This window comes from Taeniopygia guttata, chromosome 6 (genome assembly GCF_048771995.1).
Source record: "Taeniopygia guttata chromosome 6, bTaeGut7.mat, whole genome shotgun sequence".
NCBI classification, from domain to species: Eukaryota; Metazoa; Chordata; class Aves; order Passeriformes; family Estrildidae; genus Taeniopygia; species Taeniopygia guttata.
Window position 1 is genome coordinate 9,851,749 of NC_133031.1, and position 15,574 is coordinate 9,867,322.

The following is a 15,574-nucleotide window of genomic DNA, read 5'->3' on the forward strand; positions in this document are numbered from 1 at the left end:
GAGAATGAAATTTTCAAAATAAGCTCTGAGTTATGCAACCACTTGCTGATACTTCATGGACATAACATCACACCTAAATCACTCAGCATTGGGAAATAAAATAAATTAATAACATCAAGAAACATTGACCAGATCAGATTTATCTGTACTCATTGCCTTCTTCCTCTGAGTTAATACAGCCACAGAAAACTGTCCCATGGCAAATTCTTAAGATGGATTTTTTCTGCTGTGCACAGCTACTGACCTGCAGCATCTGAAGATAGCCTTCCTGTGGATCACACAGCAGGGATGATATTCGGTGGTTGTTCCTCATGCACCTCTGGTTGTTGTCCCTTGCCAGAGGGAAAATCTGCCGGATAACTGTCATCCTCCCCAGAGCACTATGCACCAACTCTAGTATTTCATTATCAGTGATTTCCTGTGAACGAGGACACAGTCATTTAAAAACATATGTTTGTCCTGATATTTTATGTATTTCTTTCATTATTAGCTAAATGTTTTTTTTTAAAGGCAATAGGAGAAATATTTTACAGATGCACATGCTTAGTCTACACAAAATTTTATTTTGTGTTTAACAACAATAATGCTATTTTTTTATAAAACATCTTAAACAAAAGAAAATAGCCTAACACAGTACCATCCATCTTGGCAATACTAGAATTTTGCAGATATATCTCCTCAAAGGAAAGCAGCAAAATGGACTCAATAGATTTCTTAAAAAAAAACCAAAACAACCTTGAAATGAAATTTATATAGAAAGACCTTTTGTTTGACAGACTAGAACCTCACCATATCCTCAGGACAAAATAACAATCGAAAAACATAACAGTCTTTAGGAAATATGGCTCTTTCACCTGTGAACAACATTACAAGAAAGCACTTTTCCCATAAGTACAGTAGATCATTTCTGCAGACTAATCCTGATAATGACTCAAGGAAGTCTTTTGAGGTTGTCTGTACGAGGAAATAAAAGAATAGAAGAAACTTTATGGACAGGTCTGACATATTTAGGAACATCACTTTGCGCACAAGAATAGTTTGGGAGAAGACATAAGGAGATCTCAAGGACAGACTGCTTTTCTTTCCAGGCTTCACAATTTCTAAAGTTTCTCTGCAGGCCTTCACACGTCCCAGCCTCCTAATCCATCCTGGGCCTGCATCTACTGCTCTTATAGGGAGGCTGAAGCCAGCCCCACTCCATGCTTTGCACATTTTGTGTTTAAAGAAAGAAACAAAACCAAAACCTAGATTTTTACCCCAGTTTGAAAATCACATGCTTAGCTATTCCTGAAATCATTACAAAGGGGCAGCTTGTGATGTTTTCCTCCTGGCAGGAGTTCGCTGGGAGAAAAGGCACAGAGAATCACAGATCTAACTGCTGCTGGCACTCACTGCCCAAGCACCTGCTGTACATCCCAGCTCCTCACCAGGGCCACCAGCAGCATCTGCAGATCACATCAGCTGCACTGGTCCCCAGCACAGCTGCACTGCTCTGGCTGCACAGCTGGGCCAGCCCAGTGCCCAGTCTGCACAGGGCTCTCTCAGCCCCTGGCAGCTCAGGGGGCTGCAAATTCCTCATGTTGCTGCAGGTACTTGGTCAACAGGGCCCACACCTTGTGATGGATCATCAGCGGAAGCAAGCCTGGCCTTGGACATTTAACATTCAACAAAAAATTATTTTGTTTTTTTGCCATTTTCTCTGTCAAGCTGTGAGTGAAATGACCATGGGGTTATAATAATTACTTGCTATGGTTGACTAGTACTGTACCTTGGCTCAATTTATCTCTTCTTTGCCAATTTCCCTTTTTTTCTTAGGAACATGGATTTTTAACTTTGCAGAAGGTGAAATTCATTGCATTAATGACAGACCAACTGGTGTGGCATGAAAACCGTAAACCAGAAAAAAAAATATTCTTATGGAAGACAAAGATTTTGAGGCTTAATAAAAAATGCTAGGCAGCGTTTTCTAGCCTTACAGGGAGACAATGTAGCAGACCCTCAAGCTCTACAGACTCCCCAAGATTTCCCCTCTGTGGATCTGAGGGGTGTTAAAACACACCTCTAAGCAGAAATCTGAGGAAAAGACAATTTAATGGCATAGCTTTAATTCATAACCTCCTAGGCTGCATCCCTTGGTGGGCACACTCAGACCAAATGGCTGAAAACCAAAAATAAAAGAATTGCACATAATCCAAACCTTCAGTTCAGCTCTCACCACAAACATTTTGTGTCCCCTCTAAGCGATGCACAGCCTTTCAAAGATGTCTCAGAAACACAAATATTGGTCAAATTGTGGAATTAGTTTATCTGTTTATTTATCTGCACACACAGAACTTCAGTTAGTTTGCACTACCACGTCATATTGCTCAGGGGAATACTTAAATCTCCTTTCGTTGTGCTCAGCTATCGTAACACAAATCACAAAATGAGACAATTATGTTTCACATTACAATCTCTGTTTTCCTAGAGGTAATGACAGAAAATTATAAATTTTAATGACATTAATAATTTAAAAAACCGAAACATAATTCCAGAAAATATATCCCTGAAGAAACTGGAGGATTAAACAGAACAGCAGTGAGAACAAGGATGCTCGTGGAGACAAGCTAGAGATTTATTTGGATTTTTTCGGTAGTATCAATACTATTTGATGGGTTATTCTAACTCCCCTCAATGCACTGTTTACATCTATAAATGAACACTTGTTGAAAATCCTGAAAAGATCATTCAATAAGCTATTTTTCGAGAAGATTCACCACAGCTTATGCTGTAGGTAGATTTATTCAATATTTAAATATTGCTGGCTTCTCTGCATCCCACATGAACAGACACACACACATATATGTAAATAAAAAGATTAATCCTTTAAAGAGAAAACACCATCCACTTATCTTACCACAGAAAATGTTCTAATACAATGAACAACAGTTCTAATACAATGAACAGACATTCTAATACAATGAATGAATTCTAATGATCTGTGCACAATGACCTGTCCAGTTCCCATCCTCTCTGTCCTCCCACACATCCAGTACTACACCTCACTTCTTTTTACCCAATCCTCCTAAAAGTCTCTACAGGGATGTAATCCTAATTTAATTAGCTCTATTTCTAGATATAAGGACTCTGCACTGAGTGTCCAGATGTCTTTCTCAGATCATAATGAGTGCCTATACAGTAAAAGATCTTCTGATTTAACAAAATATTATTCCATACTAAAAAGTCGCTTGGGGGGAAGGGTGGAATACACACAAAATGATAGTAAAAGCTGGACAAAGCAAACAAAAAACCCACCATTGACACTAGTGTGGAAAAAAATTATTATTATTATTATTCACTGATAAATCAACTCATCAAAGCTCATCTATGACCTTGCTCCTAGCTGAGACTCTTTCTGTGTAATTCCACAGCATTAGAATCAGGCCAGTTCTAAACACTACAAATTTCTTTGGGCATGATGCAACTACATATCCAGTACTGTTTCAAGTCTATGTATAACTTTCAAGCACTTGTCAGAAAAAGAAAACCCACATATTTTTGTGGGAACAAACAAACAAATAAATAAATAAATAAAAATGCTGCAGTGTTAAAGACTGCAGCCAAAAAGAGAGACATCAGATTTCCTTAGGCAAGTAATAAATATAGAGGTACCTGGAATACAATTAGAATAAATTGTAATTGCAAATTGCTACATTTTGCATTGAAATGTGTCATTTCCTAAATCTTCCAAAATTTCTACACTGTGTTCTTTGTATTTCTATTCTATTTTTAAACTTTTCTACTCTGTATTTTTGTACAATTTGAGAATATCTTAGAATGTTTGCCCCACTTGCATTCATAAATGATTATTAAAAGGTCTGAACTTTTCCAAGAAAAAGTCAGATATAGGGAAGTGTTAAAAACCTACTAACTTCTTGTTATCAAAGTAAACACAGATATCATTACACAGATTGGTGCTTTAAAATGAAACAAAGAAAATAAGATTAGGCACTTCAATATGAAGAGAAAAGGTGAGCAGGACCCCGGTCCTGGCTCTACTCATGCAAAAATAGGCCACAATAATTTGCATGGGGACTAAGTGTGGGTCACCCAAAATGAATATAAGATAGGCATTTCTGGAAAAATATTCTCAAAAAAAAGTGAAGAAAAACCACTGCATTCATAAGGTTTTTGTTTCTCCCAAAGTGAGCCTTCCCAACATTGGTCTACAGCCATGTGTTAAGAAAACTCTGCTCACTATTCATTATCTTACACCTTCCTACATGTTGCCCTTGGGGAAAAAAAGTATCTTGCTGAGCTGGACTTTATCTGATAATTACCATTCTATTTTCTGCTCATTTTTCTCAACTTTCAGAAAATATTTTATAAAGGAAAATAATAAAGAAGTGCCCAGATGACAGCTGAGAAGCCATTTGATTCTCAAATCAAGAGGACCAGCAGTACCTGCAGACATACTGGCTATGTCTGATGTGGTGAAAGGAAAGGAAACAAATATTTGCAGAAGCAACCAAAGCGCAAAATGGAAATGGAAAGTAAGAAATACGTCACACCAGGGGGTTGATGAGACACTTTCTTGTCCCTCATATAGAAAACTGCCCCCTATAGACAATGAAACAATGGTGAAGAGGGACCTATGAAAACAGCAGGAAAAAAAATTGAGCTTGACTCCAGAGAAGGATCAGCAGAAAGATGTTCTGAGTGAATGTTCTGAGAGGGGAAAGGAAAAGCATCAATAGCCATTTTTCTGCACTATGCTCTGACAGATCACTGGGGCTGAGCTTGGACAAGTTTTATCTGTCCACTGAAGATCTATAATTTCATCTACTGGCAGCACCACCAGCATCATTTGGAAAGCATCATCTGTCCCAAAAGGAAGAATAAGGTCAACTGCTGTCTAAAATTTTTGACTGGTATTCAAGTGATGAGGACAATGTCATCTCCACATGGCCTGGAGTTCCCCAAGTCCCTTAGCACTCTAACTTCTTGTCTAAGGCTTCTCTGATGAATTGTCTACTCTTGCTATATTTCCAAAATTTTTTATTTCTTTTCCAGCAAAAAAATAATTTCAAGAACTTTTCTTCCCACATCACTTTTCCCTTCTTTTTTTCAGCTAGGAGGGCTTTTCTGACAAATATCATCACAGTTGGGAAGAATTCAGCCAAATACATTAGAGCTGCATTTGCTTTAGCAGTTTCTCTGTGCTTACTGACTCAAATTTTCTTCAAATCAGGATCTTTGTTGAGGATTGAAAAGAGAAAATATTCAAAATCACCTTTTTCTGGGTGTTAATCAGAGTTCAGTTTTATTTTTTGTTATTAAATCTTACAAGAATTTCAGGAGTTTTTTTTACTACTGAATACTTTGCTTTCCTATGGACTTGGAATTTGTATAATATTCTATTTCTACATCTATTTGTTTCAGATTTCTTATTGAAAATATTTCCACCAATAAAAAACTGGTCCCCGACTTTTTTTTTTTTAAGCATGGTTTTGCTTAGCACTGTAAAAGCTACTGATGATGTTTTAAAAGCCCCAGTTATTACTTACTAGCCCCAGGTTAGTACATGAGGATCAACTGGTTTTCCAATTCTATATACCAAAAAAAACATCTTTTTGCAGGGGCCGTTACAAATACAACTTACCTGTCTGCTATGCACTACACAATGTTGCAGTGTAAGCTGTTGATTTTTTTGTTTATTTTCTTTTAAATGGGACAAATAAGAGCACAACTTTTTCTAAGATATAAAGAAATAAGCCCATTTTCAACCATAGATTCAAGTTACTCTGCAGAGCATTAAACTGTATGTTGAAACACAGGAATACAGAAATTCAGTCACCCACTGAGCAGCCCCTGTGAACACCTCCTCACTTCTTAAGCCATTGTGCAATGGGAAATACCCACAGGGGTTGGCACTTAACCTACAAGGACTTCTTTACCCCATAGTTCATTCTTTTCTAGAGACTATCTGATCTTTTAGACAGTTAAAAACTAATATAATGAAATTTCTACCAGTTCTCCCCACTATTGCCATGGTCACAGTTTGAGAACTTAGAAGTGAATATTGAATTTCAGCATTTGTTAGTCCATATGGCACAGAATGTGGTGATTCTAAAACCAAAAGAAAAAGTTATTTTGTGGTAATGACAAATGCTCCTTTGTATCTGCTCTGATGTGGATTGATCTGAATCAATGAAATCAATGTAATGTAAAAGCAACAAATGAAAACTGTAGTCAAGAGGGAGCTCTGATCTTTAGCTTTCAGACTTACTTTTTACATCTTACAATTAAATCTATTTTTAAAACATTCAAAGCGCAAGTAATTCATTACTAGGCATTCTTCTATCCAATAGAAGAATCTATCCATTCTTCTAACCAGACACAATTACAACATAATCCTCCATTACAAATGACTGATACCAGGAAACACGATGCTCAGTTCATCCCTGGCTAAGTCAAATCACTGAGGTGGCCCCAAGGGTGGATTTGGCTGACAGAATCTAATCAAACACAGTCATTTCAGCTTATTCACTAGACAGAGAAGGATGGAGCTCCGTGATGGCTGGAAATCAACCATGAGTCACAGATCCCATACATTCATGTTTACCACCAAAAGTACTGAATAAATGGTTCAGCAAGAAGTACAAGCAGTGACTCTTGGCATAAGCTGTCACTATCATAACCACATTGAAAAAAAATATATGGACAGACCTAAGGCAGAAGGTGCAGATCAGAAAATACCCAGTGGCATTCAAAACACTGTTGTATTTGTCTTTCCATACTGACACAGAAATTATTTAGCTGACTTATATAACTTGAATAGGATGCTGGAAAATGAAGAATAAAAAACAAGAGCAGAACCAGGTGTGAAAAGAGACATATGATGGGATGGAAGAAGGTAACCTATGAAGTTGTTCCTATACACTCTCATACTTGGATCATAAACCATTTTCCAATACTAGATCTAATTTCCACTGCAGAAGATTAAATTGTATTTCCCTTATATTTCCAGATTGAAGATGTGATGTCCTGTTATGTTTGTACCCAAGTTTTTCAGCCTTTACACATAGGTTATTTTTTACCAAGCTTTTATCACACTAAGTGCTTTCCTCTACATTTTCAACATTGTTCTGCATGCCTTGTTTTGTTTTAAAGTGTTTTGCCCAAAATTTGCAATACTGTTCCAACATAGCCAAACTGATGTCAAACAGAGCAAAATAATTGCCTCCCTTATCTTACAATGAATGTTTCTGGTATCATATCCGAGGACTACATTTGCTAACTCAGCTGGACCACAACAGCACTGATTCACATTCTGGCTTTTATCCACAAGGATTCTAAGCTGCTCCTGAAGATGCTCACCACCTATACCTCATTTTGTAGCCACAAGCAAAAGCACTTCTCTATATTAAATCTAACCTGGTGGAGTGCTTCAAATTCATCTAAAACAACCGGAACTACAACAAGGTGTTTTTAACAGTCTGATCATAATTAATAGTCTCAATAAAGTCAGAATAGGGGAACTAAGTAAAAACATTAAACCCCCTTTTTTCAAGTAATCACCTCTCACTTTATCTTCTGCTATATATAAACTCTTTTTATTACTTTTCATGATCCCTGGTATGAGTCATTTTGCAAAGCCTTATTTTATAATCCCTTACTTTGTTGCTCCTTTACACTCTTCCCTAGCCCTTTTCTAAAATTACTTTTTCTTTAGAATTCATCTCTGATTTCAAGTTCTGTGAAGATAACCCACTGTCACCTTAAAGATACCTTGTTATGCCTTCATCTTCAGACAATCTCACAGTTTTTTAGCCACCCTTTACTTATTGTGTTATCTTTCCAAAAGCATTACTAGTGTCCCAAAGCTGTGAAGTTGGAAAACCTTTTGATGTCCATTGTCCCCATGGTCCTTCTCCCACCTCTCCCTCTTCTCCAAAAAGTTCATGTTACCATGTCATGATCACTTTCATACCAATTATCTTCTGGCTTCCTTAGCCCATTCTTCCTCAGCCATAATGAAATCTGAACTGAAGGCTGCCTTAACATTTTAAACATGTACAGATAATGTCAATCAAAGGAAATTTGTGAAGCTCTGTCTGTATCTCAATACTATTTTCTCCACTGCCAAGGAAATTAAAATCTTCCGTAATTTTAATTTCTTGTCTTTGAGGCATTTCTGTCAAAAAAAAAGAGCACTTTCAAAACCAGTCTTCCTCAGTGTCTTCTGCATACTTCCAGGAAAAAGTTTGTCCCTCACCTCTCCTCAGCTTCAGAGTGGGTACAGATGCTTTTTGACATGTAACACTACATTGCTTTTTTTTCATCCCTACCTGCCTGACCATGTATTACAGCTTTTGATTAAACTACTGAATACAAAAGAAGTTAAAAAATAAATTAAAGAAATTATGTCTTAATAGTGAAACAAATAATTTGAATTATCTGACAAATTCTGTACCATTCCACTTCCAGGAAGAGCAGTTCATTGCTTTTTGTACTGATTTACTTGTAAAAATAGTGAATGTTTAGAAACTTGGAATTAGAATTAAATATACTGATATGAGGGAATAAAATACTGTGTTTAATTTGATTATATTTTCATTCAATATTCCAGTTTTCCAGAATTATTTATCTTTACCATTGGAATGGAGACAATTTTAAAACCATGCAACATATACAAAAAGGGAAATATGGTTTCTAAGTCTTTTTGTGTTCCCAGACCTACTGCTGCTGCTAATAAAGAAGCAGACACAAGCTCCTGGAGCACTGTTCCTGGTACAACAACTTCCAAATTCAGTTTCAAGTATTTCTCTTGTACCTCTCCCATGGACACATGCCCTGGGCAAGGCACAGCATTTTATCAGAAAAGGCAGAAAAGGAGAATGGGAGAATGAAAAATATCATGAGGAGCCAACAGAGATGCTTAATGCCAGGTATGAAAGAGAAAGAAAAGTGAGAGAAATAAAAATTATAAAGAAAACTAGGGAAAAAAAAAACAGGAAATAAACATCCAAAAAACAAGGACCATCTGTAACTGTGCCAGTCTTGCCAAAAAAAAAGCAGCACATGTCTATCAAACCTGATGGGTCACTTCAACCGTCAAAGGTATAAACAGCAAAGGTTCAAGCAGAACACCAGATATGTTCTAACAGATCTTCCAAAACTGCAAGTCATTAACAACTCCCCACACAGTCAATCATAATGAAGTGTGTTTTGGATTATTCTGGAGACACAGCTAAACATGTAGTAGTCATCATTTGGAAGAGCTTGCTTTTACACAGATTTATAAAAGAATCACAAGTGTTCTTGCTTTTAAAAAGCTACCTGGCATGTTTAACCCAGAATTTAGATAGAATCACTACCTAAATGAAAGCAAGAGATGATTTAGTATTTCTAGATTAATAAAAACAAAAAGTGCAGATGATGAAATATAATTCAAAAAAAGGGTGGGTAGTAAGAAATACTTTTATTTTTTTCCCTTCCAATCTCCACTACTTTTTACAGTTTTTGACAGCAGTATTGAAACATAACCTTTTTGAAACCAGAAAAGTGGACACACAAATATATATATATATATGTATATATATATTAAGCAGTAAGTTTTTTATGGCTTTGGCTGCAAAGAGGACATATGAGGCCATGATACTGCCTGAAAAGACCCATCCCTGTGTATTCTCTTACCTTAGAAAACCTGTCAGGTAATGTTTCAGCCTTCCAACCCCATGCAATAAATTTAACTCCCAATTAACCAGCTTTTCTTCTAAAGATGACCACATCCTTTCTCACCAGCAATGACATCCAAACTGGACAGATATTTCAGCGCAGGCCTGGGTTATTGAAAACTAGCAAACAGGACTTTATCAGTACAGCTGTGTGTTCATTTGCTGTGTAATTACCAGCCATATAAATTTAAAGTTAGCTCATCCAAAGCTTGGTGGTCTTTCTTATCTAACAAAATTTAAGTGATAAAATTTGTTCCACCTCTAAAACTTAACTCCTATTCTACCACAAGGGAAGGCACACAAGGGAAAAGAAAAAACAGAATTTTTATCAGATTGTCAGTGCAGAGAGAGTAAAGTAGATTTAATTAAAGTAAGAAGATAATAAAATCTCTTAATAAAATCATGCCATGCTTCCTATGGCAAGGTAAGTCCAAATTTCAGGTCTCATTGGCTTGATGAGAGGTGGGAGACAGGGCACACTGTAAGGTGCTCTGGGTCAGCAGATTTCAGTAGCCCAAGCTGTCCAAAGCCCTTCAATGGTTCCCTGAAGAGCAAAAGAACTGAAAAGCCTGTTTACAATCCATGTTCTTTATACAAGGAACTTCCATGGAAAAAAAAATCCCTGTGTCCTCGTCCTGCTACTGCCCCTTTAATCAGTCAGCCCTACACCTCTCTTTCCTTGCAATGGGGTCATAAGGTTAGAGGGTGAACAGGGAAGTGTAAGGTCCTCAGTCTGCCCAGGACAAAAAAAGGACGGGCTAAGGTTTTGGTCCACTCCTACTCTCATGGAAACACATCAGAAAGAGCTGATTTGACTCATGGGAATTAAAAGTTAATTGCATTCCACAAATCATAATAAAAATCAGCATCATTTTTCCCATCAAATATTCATGCAGTTCCCACTAACACTAATTGGAAACATGAACACGGAAAGCTTAATCAGTCTGTCCTCTTAATAGCATGAGAGGAGGAACTTCTATAATTTCTATAGATGCACCCATGGAGATGCTCAATGCACCTTCTGGCAGTAGCCTTAATCACACACACAAACTCCAGCACTTCTGTTAAAGAAAGGACAGCCATGACGTTTCCTCTTCCTTTTGCCTGCAAAGAATTCTCCACAGTTTTGTGAATCTGAAAAGCTTCTCTAATAGTTTGTTTGAACTGAATTACATTTTGAGATATTTATAAATTATGTGCACTGATATTTTTCGCTACAAATTTATACTCTAAATTCACATGCTGCTCTCATAGCTTCCCTACCCAGTCTTTAACCACAAAGGAGAAAAAAAGCTTCCAAAAGAGAAGCAGAACTGACACCCTGTGTGATTTGTGTGTGTACGAGTGTGCACACATTAGTGCACGAGTGCTGAAGGCTTTTATCATGATGTTACAGATTCAGGCTTCGTGAAGTGAATTTTAACATCTGAACAATAATAGAAGCAGTAAAAAATTCACAAACACTCCCTCTCTATAAATGTTTAGGGAAATATGCACTGTATTATCTTTATGTGAATATAAACACTGACTCTCTGGGCATCTTGCTGATGTTTTGTAGTGGGTCATTACAGCAGCTGACAAACCAGGAGGTACTTAAATGTAAAAAGGACTAGAAAGAATTTATAAAGCCTTTACAAGCAGGGATTTCACTCACTTTCCCTAACACCTATTTAATTACAGAGCCTGTCTAATACCATACAATACAATTTTTTATAGCTGCTATTAAAAGCTGCCTATCTAAAATTATTAGCTAGGTGCAAAGAAAGGAGGAAGAAATTAACAAAGGAATTGGCTACTAAATTAAAGGCTATGTATTTATAATATAAAAATAAGACAGTGAACACTGTTCTTTTTAAATTATATATTTTGCTATCTTTAAATAAATCATTATTAAAACAAGGAATTTATAAACTACTGCCATTTATCAGTGATATATAAGTTACTATATATGGTACAACATTTCATTGCTTTTGAAATAACAATCTGAACAGATTCCCATTAGGGCATCATGGCACTAAGGTAAAATAAATAATCATTGTAGCAGGACAGGATCCCATTTGCTGCAGACAGCAACATTACACTTTAAATTTAAGTTATTTTGGATGTTGGCCAATATACCAACACAGTTCTTCACTAGAGAAAGCCTGTGTCTCATGTAAATACAGATTTGAATGGTCTGAGCTCACAAGGACTCTTTCCTCTCCTGGCATCTGTGTGCAGGCTTTCACAGCACTGGAGGTGAGCTTCTGCCAGAGACATTCCTGTGTTTGAGATTTCTTTTGAGATATTCTCTGCATCCTAGATAGCTAATCAAATAGTGTAAGCAGGAAGGTAAAAGCAAGTCTCCCAGCTACTCTGAGGTATATTGGTAGCTTTATCTTGACCTCTGGTGTTCAACCTCTGCCAATTCAACTAAGACAGACAAGCAATGACACCACAGAGTTTGAACCTTGTGCCGTTCAGAAAGCAAAAATGCTACATGTATGCTGTTTGGTGTGTCAAAACATGAAACAAAAGATGGTGATGAGGGAATGTAGCAAGCTGTGTTTTCTCTTTTGACTTTCTTACCTCATTTACATAGACCCAGTGACTATCCTTTGATGCAAGGTTGGTTTCCACAGCCTACAAAAATAAAAAGAAACATAATAATAAAAATAAATAAAACATGGAAAATATATTCCAGAAAGAACTTATATAAAAAATGTACTATAAAGCTCATTTTTATTGTTTTCATTGCTACTGACATTGTTTCAGTATAATTCTTTTCATCTCTTCCTCTTCTGCTTCATGGAACAGTAACTAATTGGTGGCAGCCACCTTTCTCTGACTTCATTTCCTAAACCAAAGTACCCTGACCATGGCCATGTACCACAAAAGCACACTGGGGCAGGGTGGTACATTAGCACAAGGGATCCTGTGATGAATAACTGCACAGAACATGCAGTTCAGGAGATCTAACTTCTCCTTGATATATCTAATGCATCCTACACAGCTGGGTTTCTTTTCAATATGCCTCCCAAAATATATTGTCTCTGGCTCATTACACCTCTGATAGTTTATCTGTTAACTAACCTAGGTAATTAAAAACACCACAGTGAGATGCTCAAGTGAAGTTCACATATTTATATAAAAGTTCATCTCCTCCTCATCTTTACATAAGGCTCAAGACAAAGTTATGATTTGCATGGTTATGTTACTGTCTTCATGGTATGAACTTGGATAATCACTACATATTATAAAGAAACATCTCATCTCAGCAGTTTGCAGTTTGCATATTTATCCATACATATATAACCCACTAGGAAGCTAAAACTGGGGAAGACTGTGCTCCTAGTACTGAGAGAGAACCTCAGTTGAAGGATCTCACAATAAACATAAAAGTTCCTAAGTGTCCCCTTGTTTGACATAGATAAGCTCACTTCAAGACATTTAATAGTCTAATAAAGTGATAGCAAGCATGGAGAGATGTAACTACACTGCCAGTGATATTGTTAATGTCCCACTTAATACATGGTTAAACAATTACTGCAGTGTGTGCATCTCTCCTAATAAAACAGTGAACATGTATTTCAGGGGCAGTTCATTACACAGTTTGGAATGTTCCTGCCTTCAACCACTTCTTTCTTCTGTGCCAGTATGACCCCATTTATTGAACAGATATTCTTATCTCTCTGTTATAAATGGCCCTATGAATCACTGAAATGAGCCCAGTTTAAAAAAAATAAAAAACACAAACAAATACAAATGAACAAAATACTTTCAGTTACTAGTTTTTAACCTGGATAATTTCCACAGCATGTCAAAAAAGACTGCAGTGGTACTCAGAGACTCTGTAGACTGTAGCACTGGGCTGAGCAGAAACATCATCAACCACCTTCCTCTTCAGAGCACATTTGCATAATAAGCCTCTCAGATATTTAGTGTCAGATGGGATGAATCACCTTCTCTTATGACACTGACTACAGATGACTGCCTTAGAATAAACGCCCACGACTTCTAAGGCTGCAGCAGAATGACAAGAGATCCATCCTTAATATAGGCTAAGGGATATCTGATTCCTTCATAAATATGAAGTAAAGCTTCACTAAGGAGCCAACACCAGCATCTTTAACATTAATCTTAGCTTACACCATGTCCTTAAAAAAGGTATCAATTACTTGCCTAAGGAACTGTGTTTTAAAATTTTGCTCATTTGTGTAGCCCACACAACAAGAGAAGATTGTGGGCAACACACATACCTCCATCTATTTCTCACGTTCCAAAGCTGAAATACTCCTTTAAAGAGACAAAAATCCCAAGAGAAACTGCAAACTCTTCAAAAGGGGAAAATCAACACAGACAGACCACAGTAATTCTCTTCATCCTGAAGAGCATTATCCCCTTGGTAATTGCCTCCCTTGCATTTCTTTTACACTGAGAGGAACATTAGGCTGACCACCTGAGGAGCAGCAGCTCTTAGTAAAGATAGCAGTGATGAACAGGAGGGCAAAAATGTGTACATTTTCTCCCTATTCACCTCCCAGATATATCCAGACAAAGCCAAAGCAGCCAGGTGCTGTAACATACAGAGAAAGAGCAAAGTGCTGCTAGCATTAGCAAAGCAGAATTAAATAATGCTCAGGTGCAGAGTTATTGCACTGGCTACATTTAGTGATTCATCTGCAACAGTGAGCAATTTGTATGAATAAATGCTCAGACTGGGGAGGCGCAAGAGCCAGGGAATTTGAAATGAATGATCGTATCTCATTCTTCTGGGTTCACATATCTGGGCCAAAGTTTTTAAAATGAGGTGCCTAAATTTAGGCTGTTAAAGAGTTTATCTTTAGTCATCAGAGTGCCAGACCACTCAGCGCTCCTCCTACAGAGCCAATGGCTCTGCATTCTAATAGCTTGAAATGTATTTAGAAACATCACCGTAGGTAGTCAAGTCTAAATGGCTCTAAATATCTTCCGTTCAGAACTGCAACACATAGCCTGAACTGCTACTCGAAATGAAAACGTGCTGGGAGGGAGCTGAAACTTCCTGCATTTTGTACCATATTTACAGGTTTGCAATTCAAAACATTCTTTTAAAAAACCCTATTGAAAAACAGCTCTTAGGTTTCAACTTTCTGATATCAGCAGTCTATTGCCAGAAGCTCATAAAGTTAAGTAGTGTGAAAGGCAAGGTCCTGGGGACCTCTGTTATCATAAGGAAATGTTTTAGAGAATTCTCAAAGTAAGAAAGAAGTTAATGTTCATAACTTAGTGAGTTTTTTTTACTTTAAAGAGGAAAAAGATATTTGGGAAATTATGGTCACCCATTTTTAATTATTCAAGCTGTTCAGGATCTTGCCAATTGCTTGAGATTGTGCCCATCCATTCAAAAGGAAAACAAACTGTCTATAAAACATCCTTGAAGGACTTATTCCATCCTACTTGATAAATGTACCCTATATAAAGAAAGTTGGCTATGATTTTGTGAGATCACTGTGCCTGAGCAAAAGTATTGCCATCTATTAGGGCAGGATTTACAGGTTAAAGTATGCTGTAGTTTTGTATGGAAAAATTATGAATATAGGTGTAAAATGGCCTAGTTCTTTTTATACTTTCTATGTAGATGAGGTCTAGGTGACACTTGGGAGTAGTGCTTCAAAATATTTCTATCAAATAGAAAATCTGCTTTTGAAATAAACAGCACAATGGGAATTAAGGAACATCCATCTTTCATTTGTTTTCTCTCAGAGTAGCAAATAAATTCTAAAAATTTGGGAAAAAAAAGAGGTTTCTTTGAGACTGTGTCCTTCTTCCTCCCCTTTCAAGAGCCAAATGTAAAATGCAGAACTCAAACAAGAAAATGTTAATTCACTCAATGG

General features: G+C 36.9%; 1 protein-coding gene across 7 annotated transcripts in view; it reads right to left on the reverse strand.

The window, feature by feature from the left end:
- The window catches only part of GRID1 (glutamate ionotropic receptor delta type subunit 1), a 482,872-nt gene that overhangs the window by 104,548 nt on the left and 362,750 nt on the right, over positions 1-15,574 (reverse strand). For 6 of the 7 annotated variants that reach the window (XM_002191537.6, XM_072930974.1, XM_032749269.3 and 3 more), the window contains 2 exons: positions 12,288-12,341; positions 245-418 (listed from right to left, as the gene is read on the reverse strand). In XM_002191537.6, the coding sequence (XP_002191573.5) occupies positions 245-418; positions 12,288-12,341 (228 nt within the window). The remainder of the gene's footprint in view (positions 1-244; positions 419-12,287; positions 12,342-15,574) is intronic. The other variant, XM_072930971.1, reaches the window with a different exon arrangement.